General features: G+C 44.9%; 1 protein-coding gene across 3 annotated transcripts in view; it reads right to left on the reverse strand.

Moving 5' to 3' along the window:
* Window positions 1-1343: 1343 nt before the first annotated feature.
* LOC138299252 (E3 ubiquitin-protein ligase TRIM39-like) overlaps window positions 1344-24050 on the reverse strand; it is a 29793-nt gene continuing 7086 nt past the window's right edge. For 2 of the 3 annotated variants that reach the window (XM_069237383.1, XM_069237385.1), the window contains exons 3-6: window positions 22729-22812; window positions 15739-15933; window positions 12567-12592; window positions 1344-2680 (exon numbers count right to left, since the gene is read on the reverse strand). In XM_069237383.1, the coding sequence (XP_069093484.1) occupies window positions 2407-2680; window positions 12567-12592; window positions 15739-15933; window positions 22729-22812 (579 nt within the window). In that variant the 3' untranslated portion in view covers window positions 1344-2406. The remainder of the gene's footprint in view (window positions 2681-12566; window positions 12593-15738; window positions 15934-22728; window positions 22813-24050) is intronic. The other variant, XM_069237384.1, reaches the window with a different exon arrangement.

The raw sequence follows: 24050 nt of genomic DNA on the forward strand, positions 1-24050 counted from the left end.
CCCATGTCCTCTGTGAATATTTTTCTTAAACTGAAAGAAGGTAATCTCATATTTGGTTCAGCAGATGTTTGAACAGCTGGTTATACCAGCAAAAAAAGCATGTTCTATGGACGTCATTGAGGTGTGGTTAAAATGAATAAAACATGTTTATTTATAGCACTCGGCTCCAAAAATATGGCACACGTGAATATCACTATTTCATCATTTAATGCACTCAGGATATTAATAGAACTGATTCGCTGATGAAAGAAAGCTAGACCTTCAAGTTCAGCTGCCTAATCTTTATTTCGTCCAGATAACTGCATATTACTAGAGCTAGTGACATTTTTCTGCAAATAGAACAAGGTATCTTTGTCCATCCATGAGCTGAGGATGAAGTCTTCCAAGCCCCAAACGCAAGGCTTCTTCTGCTTTCTCCCTCTGATCCACAGAGACAAAAGTCGCCCCCATTCAGATGCAAGCTGTGGTCAGCCTGATCAGTTATCACGTTACTTGGGGGGGAGGGGGGCGGAATGTCCTTTAATTCTACTAACCTTGTTAGTAGTGAGTCAAAGGAACACTTATTTTTCCCTCCATTTTATTTCCATATACATCATCCCCTACTGGAAAATTTGATCACAGAAGTACAAAATGTGTCAGTCGGGGAGTAAACTGATCCTTAACCAGAGATGGGGGTGGCTTTTAGGACTGATCCTTGGCCTTTTCACAATTCCATAAGATAGCTCAGTGAGTTCAGTGCTTGCTGCTGACATATGCGGTGAGACGTATGCCCCCAGCTGGAAGTCCAGCAAAGCTACGACTCATCCTTCCGAGCTGGGTAAATGACATTCATCAAACACTTCACATCATGCAAAGCGCAGAGAAACAGCAGAGATGTATGAAGGACTACATAAAACATGATTTTTTTTTTACTCTACTCCTCCTTTTACTTGTCTTCTTTTTCTTCCATCCTCCCATTTTCTACTTCTTTCTCCTCCGTTATTCTTCCTTTTGTCTCCTTTTTCTTCTTCTTCCTCCTTCCATTTCTTTTTTCATACTTCTTCCTCCTCTCCCACATTTCTCCTTCCTTCCGTTTTCATCCTTCTTGTTCCCCTTTTCGTTCTCCCTCCTCCTTTCTCCTTTTTTGTTGTAATTTCTCTTTCATGTGCTTGCAAAAGAAGAAAATACATAAAAACACTGTACGCTTGCCAAGGCCAGACCTATTGGCTTTAACAATGATTGTTTATGGCTGCACCCTGATTGATTTTTATTTTTGCCCAGTCAAAAAGCTGTAAATATCAAATATATAATAAAAGAAAGGCTCCTTTTTTTAACAAAGAATATGCTAAAGCTAAAAGTCCAAATTGTTACCAAAGTATAATAATTATTTTATTTCAGAAATGTGCTAATGTACATGTTGGGATGGAGGTATTCCTATTTACATATCCATATCAATGCATGTGTCCTACAAACCCATTTAAACATGTAAACAGTTACATCCCCATTTAGCGGTGTATATATGAGTTAAACTAGACCAGTGTAAGGATGAACCATGCTCCCACTGCACCCCTGCTTCTCAAAGCTTCCATAAAACATACCTGGTGAGGAGTGTGATTAGTTCCTCTGCGTACCGGGATCCTCCTCTGGAGCCGAAAGGAGTTCGAGAACCACTGCAACACTGAGAAGGATGTATCCCGCAGAGGAGAACCACCAGAGGCCAAACATCCCAGAAAGCTAAGGTCTAGGAAGCCTAACCACTGACCAAACCAAAGTGAGAACAAAATCAAAAAATTGTGTTTTATGGTAGCCCCTAGGACTCCATAGCTGCTGTGGTGCAGTGTGGTACCCAAATGTGAACCCAGCTTTCCATGGTGAATGCCTGTCTGTATTTGTACACTTCCCTGTTTGCCATTTCCTCCACTCTTATCTCTATATTCGTTTTCTGCTACTTTGGCTTGTGATTGGTGGGTATCACGTGTTTTGCCTTAAGTGAGTGTCCACTCTCGTTCAAGTGCAGACCTGACAGAGACAGAGGCAGCAGGGGAACTTTGAGCTTAATCTATCCCAGATAAACCCCTCATGAGAGGGTGGGTGGACTCCTAAGCAGCTTTTGCACAACTTTACCTACATTTAGGACCCCGCTTCTGTATCCAACACCTTGTTTGCCGTCCTTTCTGTTTTATTCCTAGAGCAGATCTTCTCATAGCCAGCTCATGCATGTGTTCTGTGAGGGTGGGTGGATTCCTAAGCAGCTCTTGCACAATTTTACCTACATTTAGGACCCCGCTTCTGTATCCAACACTGTATCCTTTCTGTTTTATTCCTAGAGCAGATCTTCTCATAGCCAACTCATGCATGTGTTCTGTGCCTCTGGCAACGCAGATGGCCACTCCTGGGAAGAAACCTTATACAGGCGATAAATCAGCCTTACATCGAAGTCCCAGAAGGAAAGGCGCTGGCGTAAGACCATTCAGGTTCATGAGGCAACCAAGGCGTGTTTGATAAAGTAGATTTTTTCCAAAGGGTTGTCGATCCTTTCATAGAACCTCCATAGTATACCGGTCCTTCAGCTCCCAGATCACTGTCAGAAGAGGAAGAGGACATCTTCTTCTTCCCAACTCTCAAACATGTGCGTTCCTTCTTGTTTGTTGATGCAGACAATGTAGGTCCAATGTCTGCTTGGTGGTAAGTGGCATCCGCTCTAGAGAGAGACAACACAAGACACTTAGAAGTAAGAAGCTGCTTCATGAAATGTCTGAAATACCCCTCAAACACTGTGCACGGTCTTCTACTACATCATAAAGGCACATTCTAATACAACTGGGTAAGCATATCAACACCGGGTGGATGAAATACTGAGCTGGGTCCCTTGGGACTCACACTTACAGGTAAAGCCGGACCCCTTGGGATCCACACTTACAGATAAAGCCGGACCCCTTTGGATTCACACTTACAGATAAAGCCGGACCCCTTGAGATTCACACTTGCAGGTAAGGCCGGACCCCTTGGGATTCACACTTACAGATAAAGCCGGACCCCTGGGGATTCACACTTACAGATAAAGCCGGACCCCTTGGGATTCACACTTACAGATAAAGCCAGACCCCTGGGGATTCACACAGGTAAAGTCGGACCCCTTGGGATTCACACTTACAGATAAAGCCGGACCCCTGGGGATTCACACTTACAGATAAAGCCGGACCCCTGGGGATTCACACTTGCAGGTAAAGCTGGACCCCTTGGGATTCACACTTACGGGTAAAGTCGGACCCCTTGGGATTCACACTTGCAGGTAAAGCCGGACCCCTTGGGATTCACACTTACAGGTAAAGCCGGACCCCTTGGGATTCACACTTGCAGGTAAAGCCAGGTGTTGTACTCAACTCGCATGACACTAAAGTAAGTGTTTTGTGTCTTATTTATTCGATAATAAATCAAGCACGATGAGCGCAGAAAACGCGTCTCTCCTTCCGCTTCGTCTCCGTTAAACTGACACTCTGCCTCGCTCGAGCCGCAAGACGCGATCGAGGCAGAATGGGTTCGGCACGCGGAAGCGCGCGTCGAACCAGAGCATAACATATTATCTCCTTTTTTTTTTTTTTAACAAAAAAACAACTTACATAAATAAGAACATAAAACATAAGCGCATTGGACAATAACCTAAGAGCATTAGATAACCTATGCATTACATAACATTTAACAATCACATCAGTGTGTACATGAGATAAACAACTTAAAACATTCTTGCTAAATACTATGATGTTCTCTGAGTTTGATCGGAACACATTTCTCACGGACAGACCTCCTCAAGGTGTCGGGTTCTACCAAATGATTGTCTAACCCCTTGCGTTCCTGATGAATGCCCTCTGACACCAAGGAGTCACTTCCTTCCACTCCACGGTGCCCAACATCCTTAACCTTAACAACCTTCCCCATATTCCACCATTGACCACCCTCAACCATGATAGCATTACCACATACTTTCTTTACCCTCACCGGAGCACCATAGCAGGCTTCACCTTTCCTCACAAATGTCTGAAACTTGACGCGCACCAGATCTCCAGGTTGAAATGAGAGTTTTTTTGTAGAGTTCTTCAGGTCATACCTAGCTTTTACCTTTTCTTGATTTTTTTTCACTTCACCCAACACCCCGTCCTTGTTCACAGAATCAGGAATTTTACCTACAACCACTCTGGCTAACCACGCCGGAAACAGTCTTGAGGTGCTTCGCCTTCCTTTAAGCAGTTCAAAAGGAGAAACTTTAGTCACAGAATGTGGAGTGGTGCGATAGAACCACAACATCGAATTCACGGCCTCTTCCACATCCAGTTTACTTGCTTTAGCCCATTTGATACACTCCACAACAACCCTTTTCATTCTCTCCACTAAACCATTCGTTTGAGGATGGTATAGAGAACTTTTCAAATGTTTCACACCAGATTCTCTCAGAAACATTTCCATGTCATAGCCCACAAACTGTACACCATTGTCCGAAATCAAGGTTTCCGGAAAGCCTTCCCTCCAAAAAATCTCTTTGAGAAACTGAATCGCACTACCCGCAGTAGGCTTTGCAAAAAAACGCACTTCTGGCCACTTACTGTAATAATCCATTAAAACAAAAGCATAACGCATCTGGCTGGATAGAAAATTGAAAGGTCCTACCATATCGACCCCAACTTTGATCCAAGCCTTATCCGGTAACGATATGGGTTGTAATGGTGGTTTAGCAGTCTTCAACCCTTTTTCTGCACCATTACACACCACACACCCACCAACCACTCTTTCTACATCTTTGTCCATAGAAGGCCACCAATAGTGTGCTCTAATACGTCTCTTAGTCATAGTGGCACCAAGATGACCCTCATGAGCATGGTCCACCAACCTTGTACGAATTTCACACGGGGGAACGCATTTATCATTCCTCAAAATGATCCCATTTTCAATTGACAATTCTTCACCCACCTTGACATATGGCTGAACTTCAATATTCACATTTCTTTCCTTTGGCCAACCATTGATTATATGCTGCTTAACAATGGACAACACCTCATCACTGCTTTCAGCCTCCCTCCACACAGTCTCAGTGCACACCTTGGATTCATCAGCATCAATTGCAGCTATGAAACAATCTTCCACATCATCCTCCAAATCAAGATTACTTTCTTCACTTATAGGTAGACGAGAAAGAAAATCTGCTGTGAAATTGTCTTTCCCCGGAATATACTTGACCTGAAAGTCATACTGCAACAATTTTGTGGTGAGGCGTGCGATACGAGGAGTCGTATAGTTAATCTTATCACCATTTAAAATGTAAACCAATGGTTTATGATCTGTTTGAATTACATATTTTCTGCCCCAAACATAACTCCTAAATTTTTCGCTAGCCCAATAGCATGCGAGCAACTCTTTTTCAATCACTGAATAATTGAGTTCAGGATCACGTAAGACTCTAGAAGCATAACTAATAACTTTCTCCTCTTTTCCTAGACCTTGCGACAAAACAGCCCCCAGCCCATACCTACTAGCATCCACCGTAATAGTACACAGTTGACTGGGGTCGTAAGACTTCAGTGGTCTGGCGTCTACCAGTAGTATTCACACATGCCAACAAAAGATCGTAACTCATCTTTATCTTTAGGGTTAGGGGAATCTACAATCACCTTTACTAACCCAGGACGAGGTGTAATACCTTCCCCAGACACACAATGGCCCAAAAATTCCATTTCTTTTTTATAAAATTCACATTTTCGCTTCTTAACGCAGACGCCAAAGGACTGAAAATTTTTAAACACTGATCTAATTTTCTCATTGTGATCTTCTAAATCCCATGTGTGAATCAACACATCATCCTGAAAGATTAAAATACCTTGGACTTCCCCCAAAATTTTGTGCATGATGTGTTGGAACGCTGATGCTGCAGAAGCCAACCCTAATGGCATCCTGCAAAACTGGAAAGTGCCAAAAGGTGAATTGAAAGCGGTGTAATGGCGCGAATCCTCATCCAGTTCAACCTGGTGATAAGCAGACGCCAGATCAATCTTTGAAAACCATCCTGAGCCCCTGAGCCCTTCAAGTAGGTCACTGATCTTGGGTAAGGGATACGAGTCTATCCATATTTCCTTATTGAGACTCCTGAGATCCACACATAAACGCACATCTCCATTACAACCAAAGGAGAAAGCCACAAACTGGACTCAATTGGCTCAATTACACCATTCTGTTGAAGCTTGTCCAATTCAGATTTAAGATCTTCTCTTAAACTAAATGGTACTGACCTGACTTTGGGGGTCATTCTGACCCTGGCGGCCACACGGGAGCACCGCCAACAGGCTGGCGGTGCTCCCACGAGCATTCTGACCGCGGCGGTTCAGCCGCGGTCAGAAGCGGAAAGTCGGCGGTCTCCCGCCGACTTTCCGCTGCTCGGGGGAATCCTCCATGGCGGGGGAGCGCGCTCCACCGCCATGGGGATTCTGACACCCCCTACCGCCATCCTGTTCATGGCGGGAAACCCGCCATGAACAGGATGGCGGTAGGGGGTGCCGCGGGGCCCCCGTAAGAGGGCCCCGAAAAGTATTTCAGTGTCTGCTTAGCAGACACTGAAATACGCGACGGGTGCAACTGCACCCGTCGCACCCCTGCAACTACGCCGGCTCAATTCTGAGCCGGCATCCTCGTTGCAGGGGCATTTCCTCTGGGCCGGCGGGCGCTCTTTTGGAGAGCACCCGCCGGCCCAGAGGAAATGTCTGAATGGCCGCCGCGGTCTTTTGACCGCGGTGCGGTCATTCAGCGGCGGTACCCTGGCGGACGGCAGAGGCCGTCCGCCAGGGTCAGGATGAGGCCCTTTATGTCTTACAGGAATGGCCCTATCCTTAACCTTTATTCTATGCTTAAATCCTGTGATCTTCCCCAAACCCTGGGCAAAAACACCTGGAAACTCATCCTCAAACGGTGTCTTTGAATCTGCACACTCCACCACCAGTACTTGCTCTTTAGTTCCAGGTTTCAGCACCATGCCAAACAAACCCTGATGATACCACCCCAAAATATTCAAACCCTTATACGCCACATATATTTTACCAAAAATCCTCCGACCCTTGAACACTAAACAGTCTTCTATGTAACCTTCTAACTCTATTTTCCTGCCTTCATACGAGACCGGAGACCTATCAGGAGGGAACAACTTTCTGTCCCCCCAAGTATTACGGAACAGGTCTGATGAAATCATAGTAATGCGTGCACCTGAATCCACCAATAAACGCAGCATTTTATCCCCAACCCAAATATCCACCATGGGATCTATGCATTGGTTATGTTCCTTGACCCCTAATACTTTATCTGTGACCACAACAATCATGTCTTGGAAGGCTTTTACAAAAGATTCTTCTCTGTTTTCTTCCTCGTCCTCCACTATGCATGTGACATTAGCTTGCTTATTACTAGTGGATTGACAGACTCTAGCAAAGTGACCAACTTTACCACATTTTCTACACATAACGTTCCTTGCAGGACAAGACCTGCCATCTTTGAAATGAGACATGTTTCCACATCTAAAACAATTGTTCGCAGATCTAAAAAAAGGATTGTCATTCTTCTTCATATCAGTATTCTTCGCTGCACCCCTTTTTGTAACAACACTGACGTGAAGAGGATCTGAACCCTTCACCGTAGAGCTAGAAGAAAGTTCCATCAAAGAGATCTGGGCAAGTTCAACACTCTTGGCTACTTTGATAGCTTCATCCAACGTTGGATTTCCCATGGTGAGTAATTTCTGCTGAATATGTTTATTTGTACAATGACCAATGAACTGGTCCCTTATGAGTTGGTCTTGAAAATCCCGAAATTCACACTTGGAAGCCAGTTGTCTTAGAGCACTGACATATGCATCAACATCCTCACTTTGAAATTGCTGACGCTTGAAGAATTTGTGCCGCAAAACTACTAGACGAGGTAAAATGTCAAATCTTGTGGACAATTTTTTTGAAGTCATCAAATATTCATCTAGTTCCTCTTCATCAAATTGCGGTGGCTCAGGTAAGTGTTTAAAAATCTCTCTCCCTTCATACCCCAAAGAATGTAAAAGCAAACATTTCTTTCTTTCAGGGCAAAAACGAGATGCTCCTATGGCACCCAGGTAGGTTTCAAAGCCATCAAACCACTGTCTCCATGGAATAGGAGGAGCCCCAGGAGTTTCCAAGAACGGTGGTGGTGGATTGACTGATTGCATCACTTAAAACCAGGCGTGACACTCACATACAATGTGCTTTCAACAACGTAACAATAAAATTCTCTTGGTGAAATATCATAGGAAAGATTTAAGCAAAAAGTACTTCCAATATGGCACCTAAAAAGGCCATATCCAGTACAAATCAGTACACGTACTATATCTTCAACACAACTTGCTGAATCACAAACCTCCGGATGGAAATGCCCAGACTTCACCTGTATTCTTCAGCAAAACGATGTGTAGGATGCCTCCCACGAAGAAAGTGCCAAGGAATGTATTCCTAATCTCCTCACGATCAGCATGTGGTAAGAAACCAGCTCGTCGCCACAAATAAGTTGTTGTACTCAACTCGCATGACACTAAAGTAAGTGTTTTGTGTCTTATTTATTCGATAATAAATCAAGCACGATGAGCGCAGAAAACGCGTCTCTCCTTCCGCTTCGTCTCCGTTAAACTGACACTCTGCCTCGCTCGAGCCGCAAGACGCGATCGAGGCAGAATGGGTTCGGCACGCGGAAGCGCGCGCCGAACCAGAGCATAACACCAGGCCCCTTGGGATTCACACTTACGGGTATAGCCGGACCCCTTGGGATTCACACTTACTGATAAATCAAATGTCTCTGCAGCAGTAGACTTCAGAAATTTGGATTTCACATAAACCTATCTTCTGCAGAAAAGCAATCATACGTCTCTGTATCTAATCTGTTTGCTTCTGGGTTGTACTTTTTATTCCTGCTCTGCCTTATCTTTTGTTTTTGTTTTTTCCCTAAAAAAGAAACAAAAGAAAACCCGAGGGGACATTGAGTTAGGCAAGTTGACATATGAAATACTTTGGGTACTTTATATTGATTATTAATGATTTATACTTTTACCCTTTGTTAGCTTTTCTCTAAAAGATCAATCCTGCCAGATCTCTCTTGAAGATATACCAGAGATGATGTTCTAGTGAGCACTGCCAGATTATTTAGATGGCTGGATAGCAATGGAGTGTTTTTATGACAGATCCCAGCATGGTTCAGGATGGGTAGTGCAAGTCTGCATTAAGATTGTGTTCTTGCATATGTAGCCAGGAGGTGCACGATGCAGTAAAAGGATATTATGAATTGCTGCATCCGTGCTACATTCATCAGGGTGAATTGTGAAGTTCTGGGAACAAAGGGCCTGATGTGAAAAACACTGGTTGCAAAGTACAACTGGTATTTTTGCAAACACTGTGGAATTTAGTGAACTGAACTATGTAGGTCCTATTGGACCCCAACTCGGGAGTCAATAAATTTTCAATATTTTGCGACGGGATTGTTGCTGCAAAACACTGATACACCTCCTAAAGAATTGCTATTTTGAAGGGATGCCTACAGCACATAGGGGGTGATTCTGATTCTGGCGGGCGGCGGAGGCCTTCCGCCAGAATTAAGCCCCCATTATACCGCTCCGCGGTCAGAAGACCGCAGAGGGTATTATGAGTTTTTCCCTGGGCTGGCGGGCGGTCTCCAAAAGACCGCCCGCCAGCCCAGGGAAAAACTCCCTTCCCACGAGGATGCCGGCTCGTAATCGAGCCGGCGGAGTGGGAAGGTGCGACGGGTGCAGTGGCACCCGTCGCGTATTTCAGTGTCTGCAAGGCAGACACTGAAATACTTTGCGGGGCCCTCTTACCCGCCCTCTTACCCGCCCCGCGACCCCCCCTACCGCCATCCTGTTCATGGCGGCTTTCCCGCCATGAACAGGATGGCGGTAGGGGGGGTCAGAATCCTCATGGCGGCGGAGCGCGCTCCGCCGCCATGAAGGATTCCCCCGAGCAGCGGTAAGTCGGCGGGAGCCCGCCGACTTGCCGCTTCTGACCGCGGCTGAACCGCCGCGGTCAGAATGCTCGTGGGAGCACCGCCAGCCTGTTGGCGGTGCTCCCGTGGTCGGTGGCCCTGGCGGCCACCGGCCGCCAGGGTCAGAATGACCCCCATAAATTCCAAATAGCGATTTCTAATGGAGTTGCAAACCCGTTTTAGGAGACAGTAATGATTTAACGAATAGGGACTGTACATATTAAAAAAACATTTCTTCGGTCGCAAACAGTCTGAATCGTTGTTTGCGACTAAAAATGCATTTTGTAGATAAGGCCTAAAAATTGTTGTATGTAGGAATTGGTTATGTGTTGTTGCAACTCTTAATGCTCCTGCTTCCAGATGGTTGGTTAAAGGTTCTTCTGGGAAATGTCAAACAGTGCTCAGTCTCTGAGCAAATCCTGTTGGCCAGTGTTCTTCCTCAGTATTATCTCTAAGTCCCCTAAATTTACTGGCTGACAGCAACCGTTGGCGTACGTTGTCTCCAACAGGTCAGTAGGCACATTATCCTCTGATGACAACATGCTATTCAAAGCCCAGACACCAACTTCAGATTATAGCCACAAGGCTTGGGGTTTAGAAACAGACCTAAGATTGAAGTGTCCTTTGGTGCCAAAGGTAAGTAGCTCAGTTTTCGAGCTAATAAAATGAATGTAATGTCTACTTTTTTAGATAGTTTTGGAAGGAGAGACAAAGTGGCGCTGTTTTAATGATATGCATCTGGGTACCAAATTATTGAATCCTGACCTCCAGTAGATGTACAACAGTAGAGCGAGATACATGTTACAGAGACCTTGGTGACACTGGATAGCCTTATTGTAGCCCATATGACAGCAGAGATTACCCAGAGTTAAAGGGGGCTAAAGAAACTCACTGATGTCTCAAACTAAGCACCCTTTGATCAGCATGGACCCCATCAGATAATCTTCTTAGCAAGAGGGAGTGGTCCACAGAAACCAATGCTACAAATAAATGAACGCTGACCAAAAAACAGCTTGTACCATTTTAAGTAAACTAGAGAGAGTCAATGTATAAGTATAATCGAAGTAGGGCGAACTCTTTTCAGTTTCTGGGCATAGAGCCCTACTGCAAATAGGTAAAGGTGAGAGGCAATAGTTTCTGTAGCTGTCCTACAACTATCTTCAATAAGACTAGCAAGGGTCTATAAATGGCCGCGTTAGAGGGATCCAGATTATATTTTCTCAACAAGTCCTTTCTTAACTGGTCCATCACATACCCCTAATGGAAAGAGATCTGGATGATTGATGATGGAAGTTGGACGTGATAAGCTTAAGTAGACATGTTAGTTTGTGATCGGAGAGTAAGTGTGGGTTTGAGTAACCTTAGGAAGGGTTGTACATCCTCTGGAGAAGGAGCCTTAGAAGAGCAGCTTGGAGAAGAGAGGGTGAGGCCATTTGGCAGTTGTGGCCATCTCTTGCTTATTAAACTTAACATGCACGAGGACATTATAATCCTTACAGAGTTGATACAGCGGGAGTCCCCACTTAGCACTGATTGGGGGACGTGGCTGATGTAATCAGTTTAAAGACCTATGACTCTAAAAACATCTAGCTCAACCCTCAGCTGCTGAGAACATTGCCAAGTAGTGTTTCTTTAAGAGCAATGTGTAGGTGGAGCGCGCAAGCGCTCTGACGTGTTGTAATCTATCTGTGGGCTTTTAACCACTCCCATAGCATACCCATCACTATCACTCGTGCATGGGCTTGCCTTTCAAAATCCTTTGTTACGATTGGTAAAGGCTTTATGTTTGTCCCTCCTTGGGGCAGTTTTGTTACTGCCTTGGCCATCGACCCTGTTATATGGATAATTGAACTGAACGTCTGCCGATACGTTTGACTGCGAGCGCACTTCTTTTTCCTTTTGTGTCTCTCCTTCGTGCTCATTCTCCTGGCTGTCGTGGTGCTTTGAATCAGTCCGCTTATGTCAACTGTTTTACTTTTTATTTTCAATTTATGTGGCAAGAAAAGTCAAGTTAGAAATTTACAACACTAATAGCACTAACTCGAGCAATCACAAGACCCATTGCATTGCAAATGCTTGTTATACTTTCTTGTCATGAAGAGCTTCAGGTCCCACCTTTAGGCTAGCTATGTTTCCCACAACATTACTCCACTCTATGGTTGGCTTACTGCATTTGTTTTAATTGAAGGTTAAACTGGAAGTGGGGTGTGACTGAAGTCTTGAACCATGGAATAGGTAAGGATAGAGTTCATGGTGGCAGAAAACATATCAAAGGTGAGAGCTCCACGTGTCACAGACACCTTCATCTGGGGTAACATATTGGTTCTCTTGCCTGGCAAGCATCTGATAAACTAGTCCGAACTAGGGAACACTTTATACACAACAGAAAATCATCACAAGATGATTCTGGGCATGATGAAAGATTAGAAAATTAAATTCACATACAGAGATACCCAAACCCAAAGAGATGTAGGAGGCCCAAGCACAGAAACCTTCTGCAAGAATTCACACTGCATAGGCACCAAGAAATTTCAAAGCTAACTCACCTTCCATGTAGGCATCGCTCAATCTGCTGTGAATGAAAAAGAATATCATGAGTATGAGATGAAAAGTAAAAGACTGGTGACAGGCAGAGCATCACATTTAAAGTATCTGCAGACAGAGTAGGCCCAATGTCTGCCAACACAGTCTAGTCTGCTCTCCACGAACCTCCCCAAGAACATGAATATACAAAAGAACGGCCCCAGTCTATGCTGCTGTGAGTTGTTATAAAGAGGTGCTCAAAGTGAGGGAGTAGTTCAACGCTACGTTTTCTTTTAAGGGGTAGTGGAGTTGTGTCATATGATCTACAGCGATGAAAGATGTACTTGGCGGGTAAGTGCATGTAGTATGGGAAGGCAACTTTTTCCGGCTTCTGCAGTTCGGAGGGCAGCATGCCAATGGAAGGAGGGAAGTTTTCATTGCATGGTCAAGGCGGATGCAGGTGGCAGTAGCCAACAGCTATATAAACAGCTCTCCACCTGAAGAAATACTATCAAAAAGGAAAAGGAGGGTGAGCTCTGTTACAAGAAGATTCAGTAACATATTACCATTCTGCCCAGAAGGATATTTCCGTAAGAACATACCAAAGCATTGTCCAAAACTTTCCCTGGTTCTGGTTAGTGGCCCTGAGTGTGCAAACTATTTTGTAAGATTGCAGCTGTGCACTTTCACCAGACTGGTCGTGCTTTGCTTCACCTGTGGCTTGAAGGTTACAGTTTAGAAAGCTCAAACATTGGCAGGGTCTCCCCATTAACAAGGCTGTTGCAATTGTTTCCCGTATTTAGTAGCACGCTCACTGAGGGAGTGTGTTTTGACTGAACATGCTCATGACTTGCAGGTTGCACTGGTGACGTGCTCAACCTAGACACGGTTCTCTGGGATGCTTTTGTCCGGGCTTTATCCATGGGGAAGGAAGGTCAAATACTAAACGTTTTTCCCAGTCGGGCACAATTCAGGCCACTGCCGGTCTTTCCCGCCAGACAAGTACTTTTGTTTCAAGTCTGCTTTGTAATACTTTACAGATATTCATCTCATGTGGTTTAAGTGGATTATCTGCGTTGGACAATCAGCTGTTCTGAGATTATTGACATTTCGTATAATACAGTGTCAGAATTTTGTGTAAATCTCAATTTGCAATTTAGGCCTGTTCTTGCAAGTGCTATATTATAGAACTATTGCATTGTTGCTGGATAATGGCAGGAGTCTTTAACCCTCGACTTCACACTCTTAGGGCCTGATTAGGAGTCCTGCGGATGGGTTGAATCGTCCGCCGAACTTCAGATGGGGAAGTTGTCACCACACTGGCTAACTCTCCGCCAGACCCATTAAGAGTTTCCTGCTGGGCTGGAAGGTGTAAACAAAGGTTTCCGCCCACCAGCCTAGCAGGAAACAGGCGGCAGCATGTTGCTGCCGCGGGGTGCACCAGCACCTTCGCAATGCTCACTGAGCAGATAGTGAACATTGCGATGGTGCTGGCCAAGGGCATGGGCAGTGCAGGAGCTCCCTGTGGCCCCCTGCACCTGTTCTCTGCCAGCCTTTTCATGGTGGTAAAACCACCATGAAAAGGCTGGCGGAGAACGAGGTCATATTCAGCGGGGCAGCGCTGCATGCAGTGCCGCCCTGGGTGACTGCGATCTCTGCCACTGCCATCCTGTCGGGATCATGGATCCCAGCGGTGATGATGGTACCCTGGCCGTCTATCCATCAGGGTCTTAATGTGGCAGTCAGACCACCATGGCATCGGCGGTCCTAACCGCCACCGTGAGGCTGGCGGTCTCAAGACTGCCAGCCTCGTAATGAGGCCCTTAACGTCCTTTGTGCACTAAAAATACTTCTGCACCTAAATACTTATTTTGCTGACATTCCTTCAGGCGTCGAAAGGACTGTGGCGTATAAACCTGTCCCATGGGGTAAGCGAGGGATCATGCTTCATGCCATTCAGAGTTTCCTAGTATCCTGCACTTAAATTCAGGTCTTCAGCTGAGGTGTGGTGTGAAAAGGAGATGGTTATGATTCTTGTAGCAGTGTGGTGAGTGACATTTGTAATTTGGTTCAATATATCATTATGAGAGGTGATGGTACTCAAATGAGTGGCTAAGCTCATTTTGAATGGCATGGCTCTGTGGTTGATTAAGCGAAGAGCTACTGTGGATAGTGGGTTAGTTTGTTGTGTTGGAAACAAGAAATAGGATGTGGCCAGTGATTTGTGTAGGATCATTGTCTCATTGGTGAACTCAAAAGGCCTCTTAGCTTTTGATGCAGGAGGAGACTTCAATGGACTTGGGAGATACTGGTCCATGGGTTGTTAAAACCAGGATATGAGGATCCTATTGTCGTTCACAATATAAATGGAGTTTAAATCCAAAAGAGGTTGTTAAAGAGCTGGAGGTTGCAGTCATGGCTAGTTGCCTGCAAATGAAGGTCAGTGTTGTGCGGAGGACAAACTTGTGGAGGTTCATGAGTGAACTGTAGATTAAGCTCCGTATTCCTCTTCCTCAAAGAGTTCTATACTTTTACAAGGTGCAGCAGTTCTCTTTCCTTGAGGAAAGTGCATGAGGATTCTGGTTGGTGACAATGTTGTGGATTTTGCCTTTGTTACTCACCACTAATCTGGTTTTCAGAAAGATGCCTGTATGGTCCTTGACGATTGAGTGTGAGTCTGATTTAGAGCTCAGTGGTATGTTCTTCTACCAGGGCTTCTATGTATGATGTCTTTACCCTCAAGATGATGCCAGCTGTATGTTTGAAGGTTTTGATGTTGGTGCTTTCAAGTGCCACACTTTTGGAGGAAGTATGTGAGGTGGACGGATGTAAGCTCACTGTGGTGTGAGGTTCAGTAACTGCATTGTTTGGCTGTGAATTAGCTCAGCAAGAGGGTCTAATGTTGTGTAAGTGTTTTTGGGTGCACTGTGTTGAGAAGGCCTGTGCTAATAGGCTTTGGATGAGTGGTGGAGCGAGTGGTTCTGGACGAATCATCTTAATAGAGTCAGTGGATCGGTTTGTTGAGGACTTTAGTTGTGACTATAAGTTGTTTTGTTACTGTGAGTGAGCAGCCGTTGGCACTTGCACTTAAGTGAATGCTTGTGTAAAGGTGGGTAAAAGACCTAAGGGGCTGCACAATATATATTGTGTCACTGGTGTAAATCTCTGGCAGGTTACATATCCTCTGGTGCTCACCTTGCTCAGTCGGATGGAGCTGAAGATGGAGGTAAAAGAATCATGTTGATCACGGAGGGCCTTTCTCTCCTTTCTGACAATACTGTGGAGCATTGAATCCAACCGACTTATGTTTAAGGACTTACGCTCCTGCACAAGCATCCGAAGAGAGCGGTATTCTGACAGCATCTTTGCCCGCTCGGTCCGTACTATTTCCTGTAGCATAGAAGGAAAACACATGAAAGGTGATGTAAGCACTGCTGTGTACCTGCTCTGCATCAATTGCACCCACTTCCAAAGATGCCTTCACAACCTGTGTCCACATGCACACTACTTGCAGAATTAAAGCCATATGTTTTACAGCTGATTCTATACAGTAAGAGCTTGGTGACCAGCAACTATTGTTGTCCATCTTGCCCAGCTTCAGAGCATGGACTAATAACTACCTTATACTGCTGATTGCTTTTCAATGGTCCTGTAGATTGAGAAGAGCCTTTGGTATAGTGACATGCTTCAAACTTTGGTCTTCCCACAATTTCTTGTTGTTTGTGTTTGTTATGTTGTTATTGCTTATGTTGGTGGGGCCTTCTGTACTGATCCCACAGACTGTAACAACAGCACCTGGACAACTGCTGGCTTGCTTTGCAGGCTCTTTTTTTTAAGGCATATTTTAGTCATCCTATATATGGGAGTTGGTGGGATAGCTTGGTACCTGTTTGCCTTTCTAATAATTTACATTTTTCTGGTGTACATAGTTCTGTTTTCTCGACCGTGTGCACAACTTGATTCCCTGTGACGGAACAACTGTTTTCCTTTCTACCCTTTTCTCAGTGGCTAGTAGTTTGTTTTCCGAGTACTGTAATGGCCCAAAGCAAGGGTGTACAAGCCTTCTCATCAAGGTCTTGGTAGCTACCATTCAATTTCATGCTTGAACATGGAGTAGCACCAAGTCCATCATATTGCTCAATCACGAAAACTTCACTGGTGTATTGGAGGTTGGCACTGGATTGTCAAGCGTTAGAAGGATGTCATCTAGAAATAAGGGGATTTTATGCATTCTTTGAATGACATCCCCTTCTCCCCAGCAGTCTTTCTGAGCTTTTGCGCTAGGGCTCTATAGACAAAGCACTCAAGAGTGGGGAGAGGTGCAAACCTTGCTTTGGACCTCCATGTAAGTTCCATGGTGGTGTCTTATCACCATTTAGCAACGCTTTGATGGCTGGATTTGTGAGCAACCCCATATGTAGCTTTGCATCATGGGTCCTATTACAAGTCTCCTCAGGATGAACCACAAAAAGGCCCAGGCTACATGATTAAATTATTTTTCTGCATCCATGGCAGGTATGGCATGTGTATCTTACATTTATTGGATTTTTCTGATGCAAGACTTGGCTTAAGTTGTTGAAAGTCTGTGATTAATGCATAAAGATGGATTAGTTGTGCTCTTCCCAAAATTACATTATGTTTTCTAGTCTATTAGCTAAACTCTTAGTAAATACCTTACGATCTAAATTGAAAAGTGCAACTGGTCTATAGGCTGTGCAAAGGTCTTTAAGTTTACCCTCTTTAGGTATTGATGAGATGTTGTCTTCTCTCATGCAGGGGGTGATTGATCCTGTTTCTGTAAAAGAGTTGTACAGATTAAGTAGATGGGGTATCTAGTAGGGGGGAACCTTTTTATAAAAATGTACAGTAAACCCATCAGGACCTAGTGCTTGGTTCACTGGTACCCATCTGATGACTCCCCCTACTTCTGTTATGGGTGACTCCAAGTTTTCCCTCTCCTGTGTCCCCAATACCAATAGCTCCAAATCTTCTAAAAGGGACTCTGTTGCTTCTTGAATCTCAAGTTTCTTCTATGCACAATTTTTCAAAACAATTTACAAATTATCTTTTCTTTTTTACTTACAAATTCATTATGATACCATTGAAGTTCACAACATTAGGTATTATAGTGTTCTCTCTGGTCATTCACAATCAAGTTGCTGATATTTTGTCAACCTTTAGTTTTTTTTTTAATGAAGCGTTGTTTAAGTCTCTGGACAGCACTTTCCGACCTCTCTGCCAACAATGTATAATTGGCCCTTCACTGTTGTTATTTTGCTCAGAGAGTTGATGGAGCCCAATGTTAAAATATTTTATTCCGCTGATTTTAAGTCGGCTTCTAGTTTCATTTTCATCAAGTTCAATATCTATTTTTAGTCTATCCCAGCAGCTACCAGGACAGGTTGCGGGGATTCCCGCACTAAGGATAGTTAGAAATTGCAATAATGCCAATATTTATCTTCACCATGGAGCCCAGCAAGTTCCCAGTGCCCAAAACATATTCTATTCTATGGGCAGTTGAGAAAAAGGAGTAACCCTTATCACAGGCATGGACTGATGTCCAAACATCATACATTCGGTTGAGGCAAACATACCGCCTTGGAATATTGTTATCAGGACTTTTCTTTCATCATTTTTCCCTGATGACCTGTTAGAGCGTTAGGAGAAACTTATCTTGGTTGTGATGAGGAGCATATGAAACTACTGGGGAATCTCTCTTCTCTCCTCCAGTGCTTTAATCATGAGCGTTTTAGAATCATATTGAAATAGTGCAAAAGGGTAGGCCTATGTACATTTGATCTGTCAGTTCCTCAATTCGCCTGTGATTTCCTGTAGAGTTCTTTTGTTCAGCTTGCTCAGGGACCGGTCCTGAAATAGTAAGTGCAGTCCTTCAATGTCACTTCTCCAGCTGGGTGATCCTTTCTCAGGATCTTTGATTGTTGATGGGACCATATTTAATAGTATGTCTCTTGGGCTGGCTCCAGGTGCCGCCCTTGGTGCATCTTGCTCTGAGGCATCTCACCAGGAGGATCAGGTAGTCCTCTTTCTCTTCCAGAATGTGTTGGGACAGTGACTGAAAGAACTCCTCCATGTTCCTTACCTCATGGTATTTCATTGAGGTTTGTCTTCCAGGTTGTCACATTTATCTCTGAGGTCTCTTACCTTGCCTGGAGATGTTCCATTTTCAACAATGTTATTACTAGGGTTTAGCTCATTGCCGTATGGGAGTCTTTGTTTGCACCCACTCGCTCTCCATTGCTTTGGATATCTCAGGAGATGTCTGCCATTTTAGATGTCATTTCCATTCCTAATGTGGCGAGCCAGTGATAATACTGCTCAGTTTCTCCTGAGCATCTGACTGGCACGTTAATATAAGTTAGTTTGTCAAGGGTGCTTGTTTACCTTTCTTCGCTGCCACTGTGTGATCAGCTTGTGATTCTCTTTCAATTTGCTAGCCCTCTCTCGTATTTTTCCGTGCAGTGCCTGCCTCCCAGCAAGGGCTCAGTTCACTTTAGTTTTCAATATCTAGTTTCCTCATGGAGTGTTTTGTTTCCATGTTTTTGTTTGCTTGGGTATATTTGTATCTGCTATGTGACACAAGCACTCTGAAGCAAACACACTGTGCAGGGGTTTAGAGTCCAATCTTCTTGATCTCATCCAGGAGCTGCCATCAAGAGCTCTGTCGCTTTGTGGCTTTTGCACGTACTATTGAGGTAAGTCTTCACAAGGAGCTCTTTGTCAATGCTCCGAAAAATAATCTGGATTCCCTCTTTCTTGGGAAATGATGTAGCTGGGACTCTCTGGAGCAATACAGTTTCACTCTCTTTAGGTCTGGCTTTTCCCTAGTTAGTTCAAGTGTTAGTTTAGTGATGGAACGTTCTTTTTCTTCACCCACCTTTGGCTGATGGCAGATGAAACCTTGCCAATCATGCTTCTTTTGTCTAGGGTGCAATAGGCGTGGTCCGATGTCCAATGCACACGCGACCAAACTCTCGTCTCACCACAGTGAGTAGAGTCTACACGCAAAGCTGGTGCTCCTTGCTGCTCTAGCTAGGCGGGCAGGTCCAAGATGCCCTCTTGCTTTTTTCGTTAGTAGTTGTCGGTGCAGGGTGGTCCTACCGACTCAGCCTCCGTGGCCCGACTCTTCTGTTATTCTCGCCAGGATGCCCATGGAGGTCCTCTGTTGTTTCCTTCAGTTAACAGCACCGTTTGCACATATGAAGGACCCAGGGGATAAAGCTCGGCAGGTGCTCACCTCTAGAACATGATCATCTGTCCTGCAAGTAGGAATTAAAGTACAACTTGTTGATTCTTGGGCTGTTTCATGAACACATTCTACTTTGTTATGCAGCAAAGAATGAGTCCATACACTTGTTTTTGCTCACATTGTAAAACACTAGGTAATACCTAACAAGCCGCTTTATGCTTCTGAGCTGCAGGGTCTGCAGTTCATAAAATAGCTTATACGATTTCTCAGTTGATGTCTACACTATACCCAGTTCATTATTAGCAAATCCAATGCACAAGCACCTTCTGGTCCTGTGTGGTGCTGAAGATGTTCATGATATAGTCTTTGGACTTCTCTATTAGGGGATGCAACTCCTACACACATACTTTCCAGACTATTCCAGTGTAAATTTAGAAACAGGAGCATTAGGTTCAGCGCTTTATGGGAGGACACTGATTCTAGAATTGTCAGTAACCATATCAGTGTTTGTTAGCACACTCTTCATATCTAAGTAACATTCTATCCTGTGTGAAGAAGGAGGTCGTCATCGTGGCGCCTCTTGCCCTGGTCTCAGATCAGGCTCATAGTCCAGATGCGGACCTGCACTACACAGCAATGTACTGAGAGCAGAATCCTTATGAGGTGAGTCATGCTTCCAAAACAGAAGTTGAATGTCTAGGGGTTCAACCTTGATCAAGGGGCATATCAAGTGGCTTACCAGTGGATCATAGCGGAAGTGGCACTAAGAAGTAGAGCCTACACTTATACTACTTTGATAGCAGAGGACTTCAAAGTAGTAAAAATACAGCAAAATCCACAGTTTCTTGGTTTCTACTGAAAAGCAAATATTACTTCATGGTGTTTTACTGGTTATAAATGTTTTTAACTGAGAACTCGACATCATATATATTCAACAATCAATAAAAATATGGAAAACTTTGGGAGCAGAAGCTTGATATGCTAAACTGTAAATAATCTTTTGGTCTGAATGGTGAGTAATTAGGTAGCTGGCTGGCCAAGCATGGCAATGTGTCTTGGCAGCAGTGAATGCATGTTCAGGAAATTGATGCTGAGAAATAATTCTCACACTACAGTCCTAGCTCTGAAACTACAGAACGGATTATGGGAGGCTGGCTCAATGATAGCTTCACAGAAAAAAAAGTGCTATGGCCCTCATTACGACTTTGGCGGTCTTCCAGGAAGACCGCCAATGCCGCAGGTGGCAGGAGAGCGCCAGTGATGGCGGTCTTTCGCCCACCATATCACGGGTACTGCCGGATTTCCGCCACACTTTGAGCTTTGGAAGTAGTAGGACACCGCCTGCCATATTATCGCCCATAATACGGCCTGTCGTTGTCCTGATGGCGGGGTGCTGCCGGCGGTGGACGCGCCCCTTCTCTGCCAGAAGATCTCCTCCCTGGACCAGGTAAGGTGATCGTCCAACAGGGGAGTGTGTGCATGAATGTGTGTTATATGTGTTTATATGTGTGTCTGAATGTAGAAGTGAGTGCGTGTATGCATGTATGTGTGTATGCGTTTGAGTATGCATGCTTGAATGCATGTATAAATGTTGTTGTGAATGCATGTTTATATGCCTGTGAGTGAATGCGTGTATGTAAGTGTGGGTGAATGGGTGCGTGCGTGTCTGTCTGCATGTATGCGGGGGTGGGGGTGCTGTGGCTGAAGGAGGATGGGTTGTGAGGGGACGGGGGTGATGTGGCTGAAGGGTGTGGGGGTGATGTGGCTGAAGGGGGGTCTAGTGCTTGCTGGGGGGCGGGGGAGCCGTCTACCGGTGACAGGGAAAAAATTCCCTGTCACCGGTTGCCTTTCCCTCATGATTTAGGTGGTGGTGCTACCGCTGCGGAAACTATGGTGGAAAACCGTCTCCTAATACTGCTGGCGGTCTTCGTGGACTGCTGGGTCAGAGATGATCATCTCCGGCCTGGCGGTTCCGACCGCCATGGCGGTCTGAGCGGGGATGTGGTGGGTTGGCAGAGACCAACCAGCCACACTCATAATGTGGCGGTCTGCATCACCAGCCTGTTGGTGGTGGGCTTGCCACATTTACCCTGGCGGTCCAAAGACTGCCAGGGTCAAAATGACCACCAATATCTTGGAGACAGGCAATAGTGAGCTACATTGTTGACACAACTAGGCCTGCCCACCGCCTTCAGCACAATGGACCAAACTAGATTTCTATGCAGAATTATCACATCTGGAGGACTTGCAGGACAAGCAGTGGGTTGACTTTGGTTGTACTTTAATGAGGAAAAAGTGGCTGGGCATAGGACAACTGAAACTGACCTTTGGGCATTAAATTGAGTGGTGTCCCTAAGATCTTACAGTTCAAAGCCTCATTTCAATGTGTAACCATCCTGTCTTTCTGTACCCCCTAAAGGTCATGGGCAAGTCCTTTGACAACTACAGGCCTGATTTAGAGTTTGGTGGACAGGTTACTCTATCACAAACGTGACGGATATTCCATCTACCATATTACGATTTCCGTAGGAAGTAACGGGATCCTAATACGGTGGACGGGATATCTGTCACGTTTGTGATGGAGTATCCCCCTCCGACAAACTCTAAATCAAGTCCTAAGTGTAGAGTTTTCATAGGTTCCTAAGCTGTTCTTTTCCCTCTATGATCAACCCTGAAAATATGGTGTAGATGCATAAAAGGCAGGCCAATGCCAACAAATTCTGAGTTCTCGGTCTGTCCCTCCTTGTGAGGGTTCCCCTTACGTAAAGAGGTCCAGCATTTATTAGAGGCTGTTGTCCTGCCGACGCGGTTGACACCATGTTTCCGTTATGACAGTCCAGCAGCTGGCCAATAGGAGTTCAAACAATGAGACCACATGAAGGCTATGAGGTCCAAGAGGGCCTTGGGCTGAGCCAGAGCGAGGCATTAATCTTTGGTAGCTCACTCACCTATTGACATAACATAATTAAATCACCTACCTTCACTTTCTGGAAGGATGTTGGGGGTTTAGTCCTGTAACTGAAGCCCCATATGGGATCCCAGAGTTCTTCTGCATGGGTCACCTTCAGAAACAAATCAAGAGTTTGGTTAATAGGCGAAGGTTTAGAACACTGCACAGAGCAAATTTAAATAAAGAGGTAGCTGTCAAGGTCATGTGAGGGCATCTTCCCAATAGTTCACTATCAAGATAGGAAACCACTCTCAGGACAAATGTTTCTCAGATCTAGAAAATGAGGGATCAACTGTATGGCACAGACACACATAGCTTTCACCTCTAGAAATGGATGATGGTGTGGGTTTGGATAAGGGACACTGAGCCTGTTACCTTCGGAATCAGATGACACTTGAAGGATTGGCTTAGGGACACAGAGCCTGTCACCTCTGTGACTCTCTAAGATGAACACAAGGACACAGAGCCAGTCACCTTCAGGACTGGATGACAGTGGGATGGCTGAGAAACATACAGCCTGTCATGTTCGGGATCAGATGAATCCCTGGGAGTGACACAGAGACAAATAACTCGGTATATCTAGGGCCAGATGGCTCAGGGAGATTGCCACAAGGACCACAGCCTAGTACATCTAGGAATGGATGATTCTTGGAGATTTACACATCTCAGAGAGCCTGATCCCTCTAGAGAGGGATGATTCTGTGAGAACGGCAGAGGGAAGTTGCATAGAGAGCCTGCTACTTTCCATACTAGATGGTTAGGGGAATAGGCAGAAGAGCATAGAACCTTCTGCCTACAGAGATAGATCACTCTGGGGAACTGGCACAGGGAATATGAGTCTGAAATCGCTTTGCGTGGGCTGATGTGTATTAGCATTGGAACCAAGGGATGGCTGACACTTCAGATTGGCACATGTATATAGAATCAGCAATTACTAGGGCTAGATGGCACAGGGGAAATAACACTGTAACTCAAATATTCTAGCCTCTAACATAGGATAGCTCTGAGAATTGATAAATACCTACATGCCCTGCCAATGCCTTTAGGTTAGCTGTCTCAGGTGTACAGCATTCCCACTTCTAGGAGCGGATGGTTCACTAGTATTGTCACTGGACCATATAGCTTTTCACTTCTAGGACTGGATGGCTTTTAAGGCTCTATGACTCAGTTGGGTTCGTGTGGGAAAGAAGAACCTGTCACCTTTATGGCTAGATAGACTTCTCGTGAGATTTGCACAGGGCTCAGAAAATTAGTACGGAGGTAAAGTGCCTGTATGGGAGGTTACTTGCTTTTTCACCAATGCCATGTTTGGTTACTAAAACTCATATAAGGACTTTCAGACTCACTGTG

This window comes from Pleurodeles waltl, chromosome 6, assembly GCF_031143425.1.
Source record: "Pleurodeles waltl isolate 20211129_DDA chromosome 6, aPleWal1.hap1.20221129, whole genome shotgun sequence".
In the NCBI taxonomy this organism is placed as follows: domain Eukaryota; kingdom Metazoa; phylum Chordata; class Amphibia; order Caudata; family Salamandridae; genus Pleurodeles; species Pleurodeles waltl.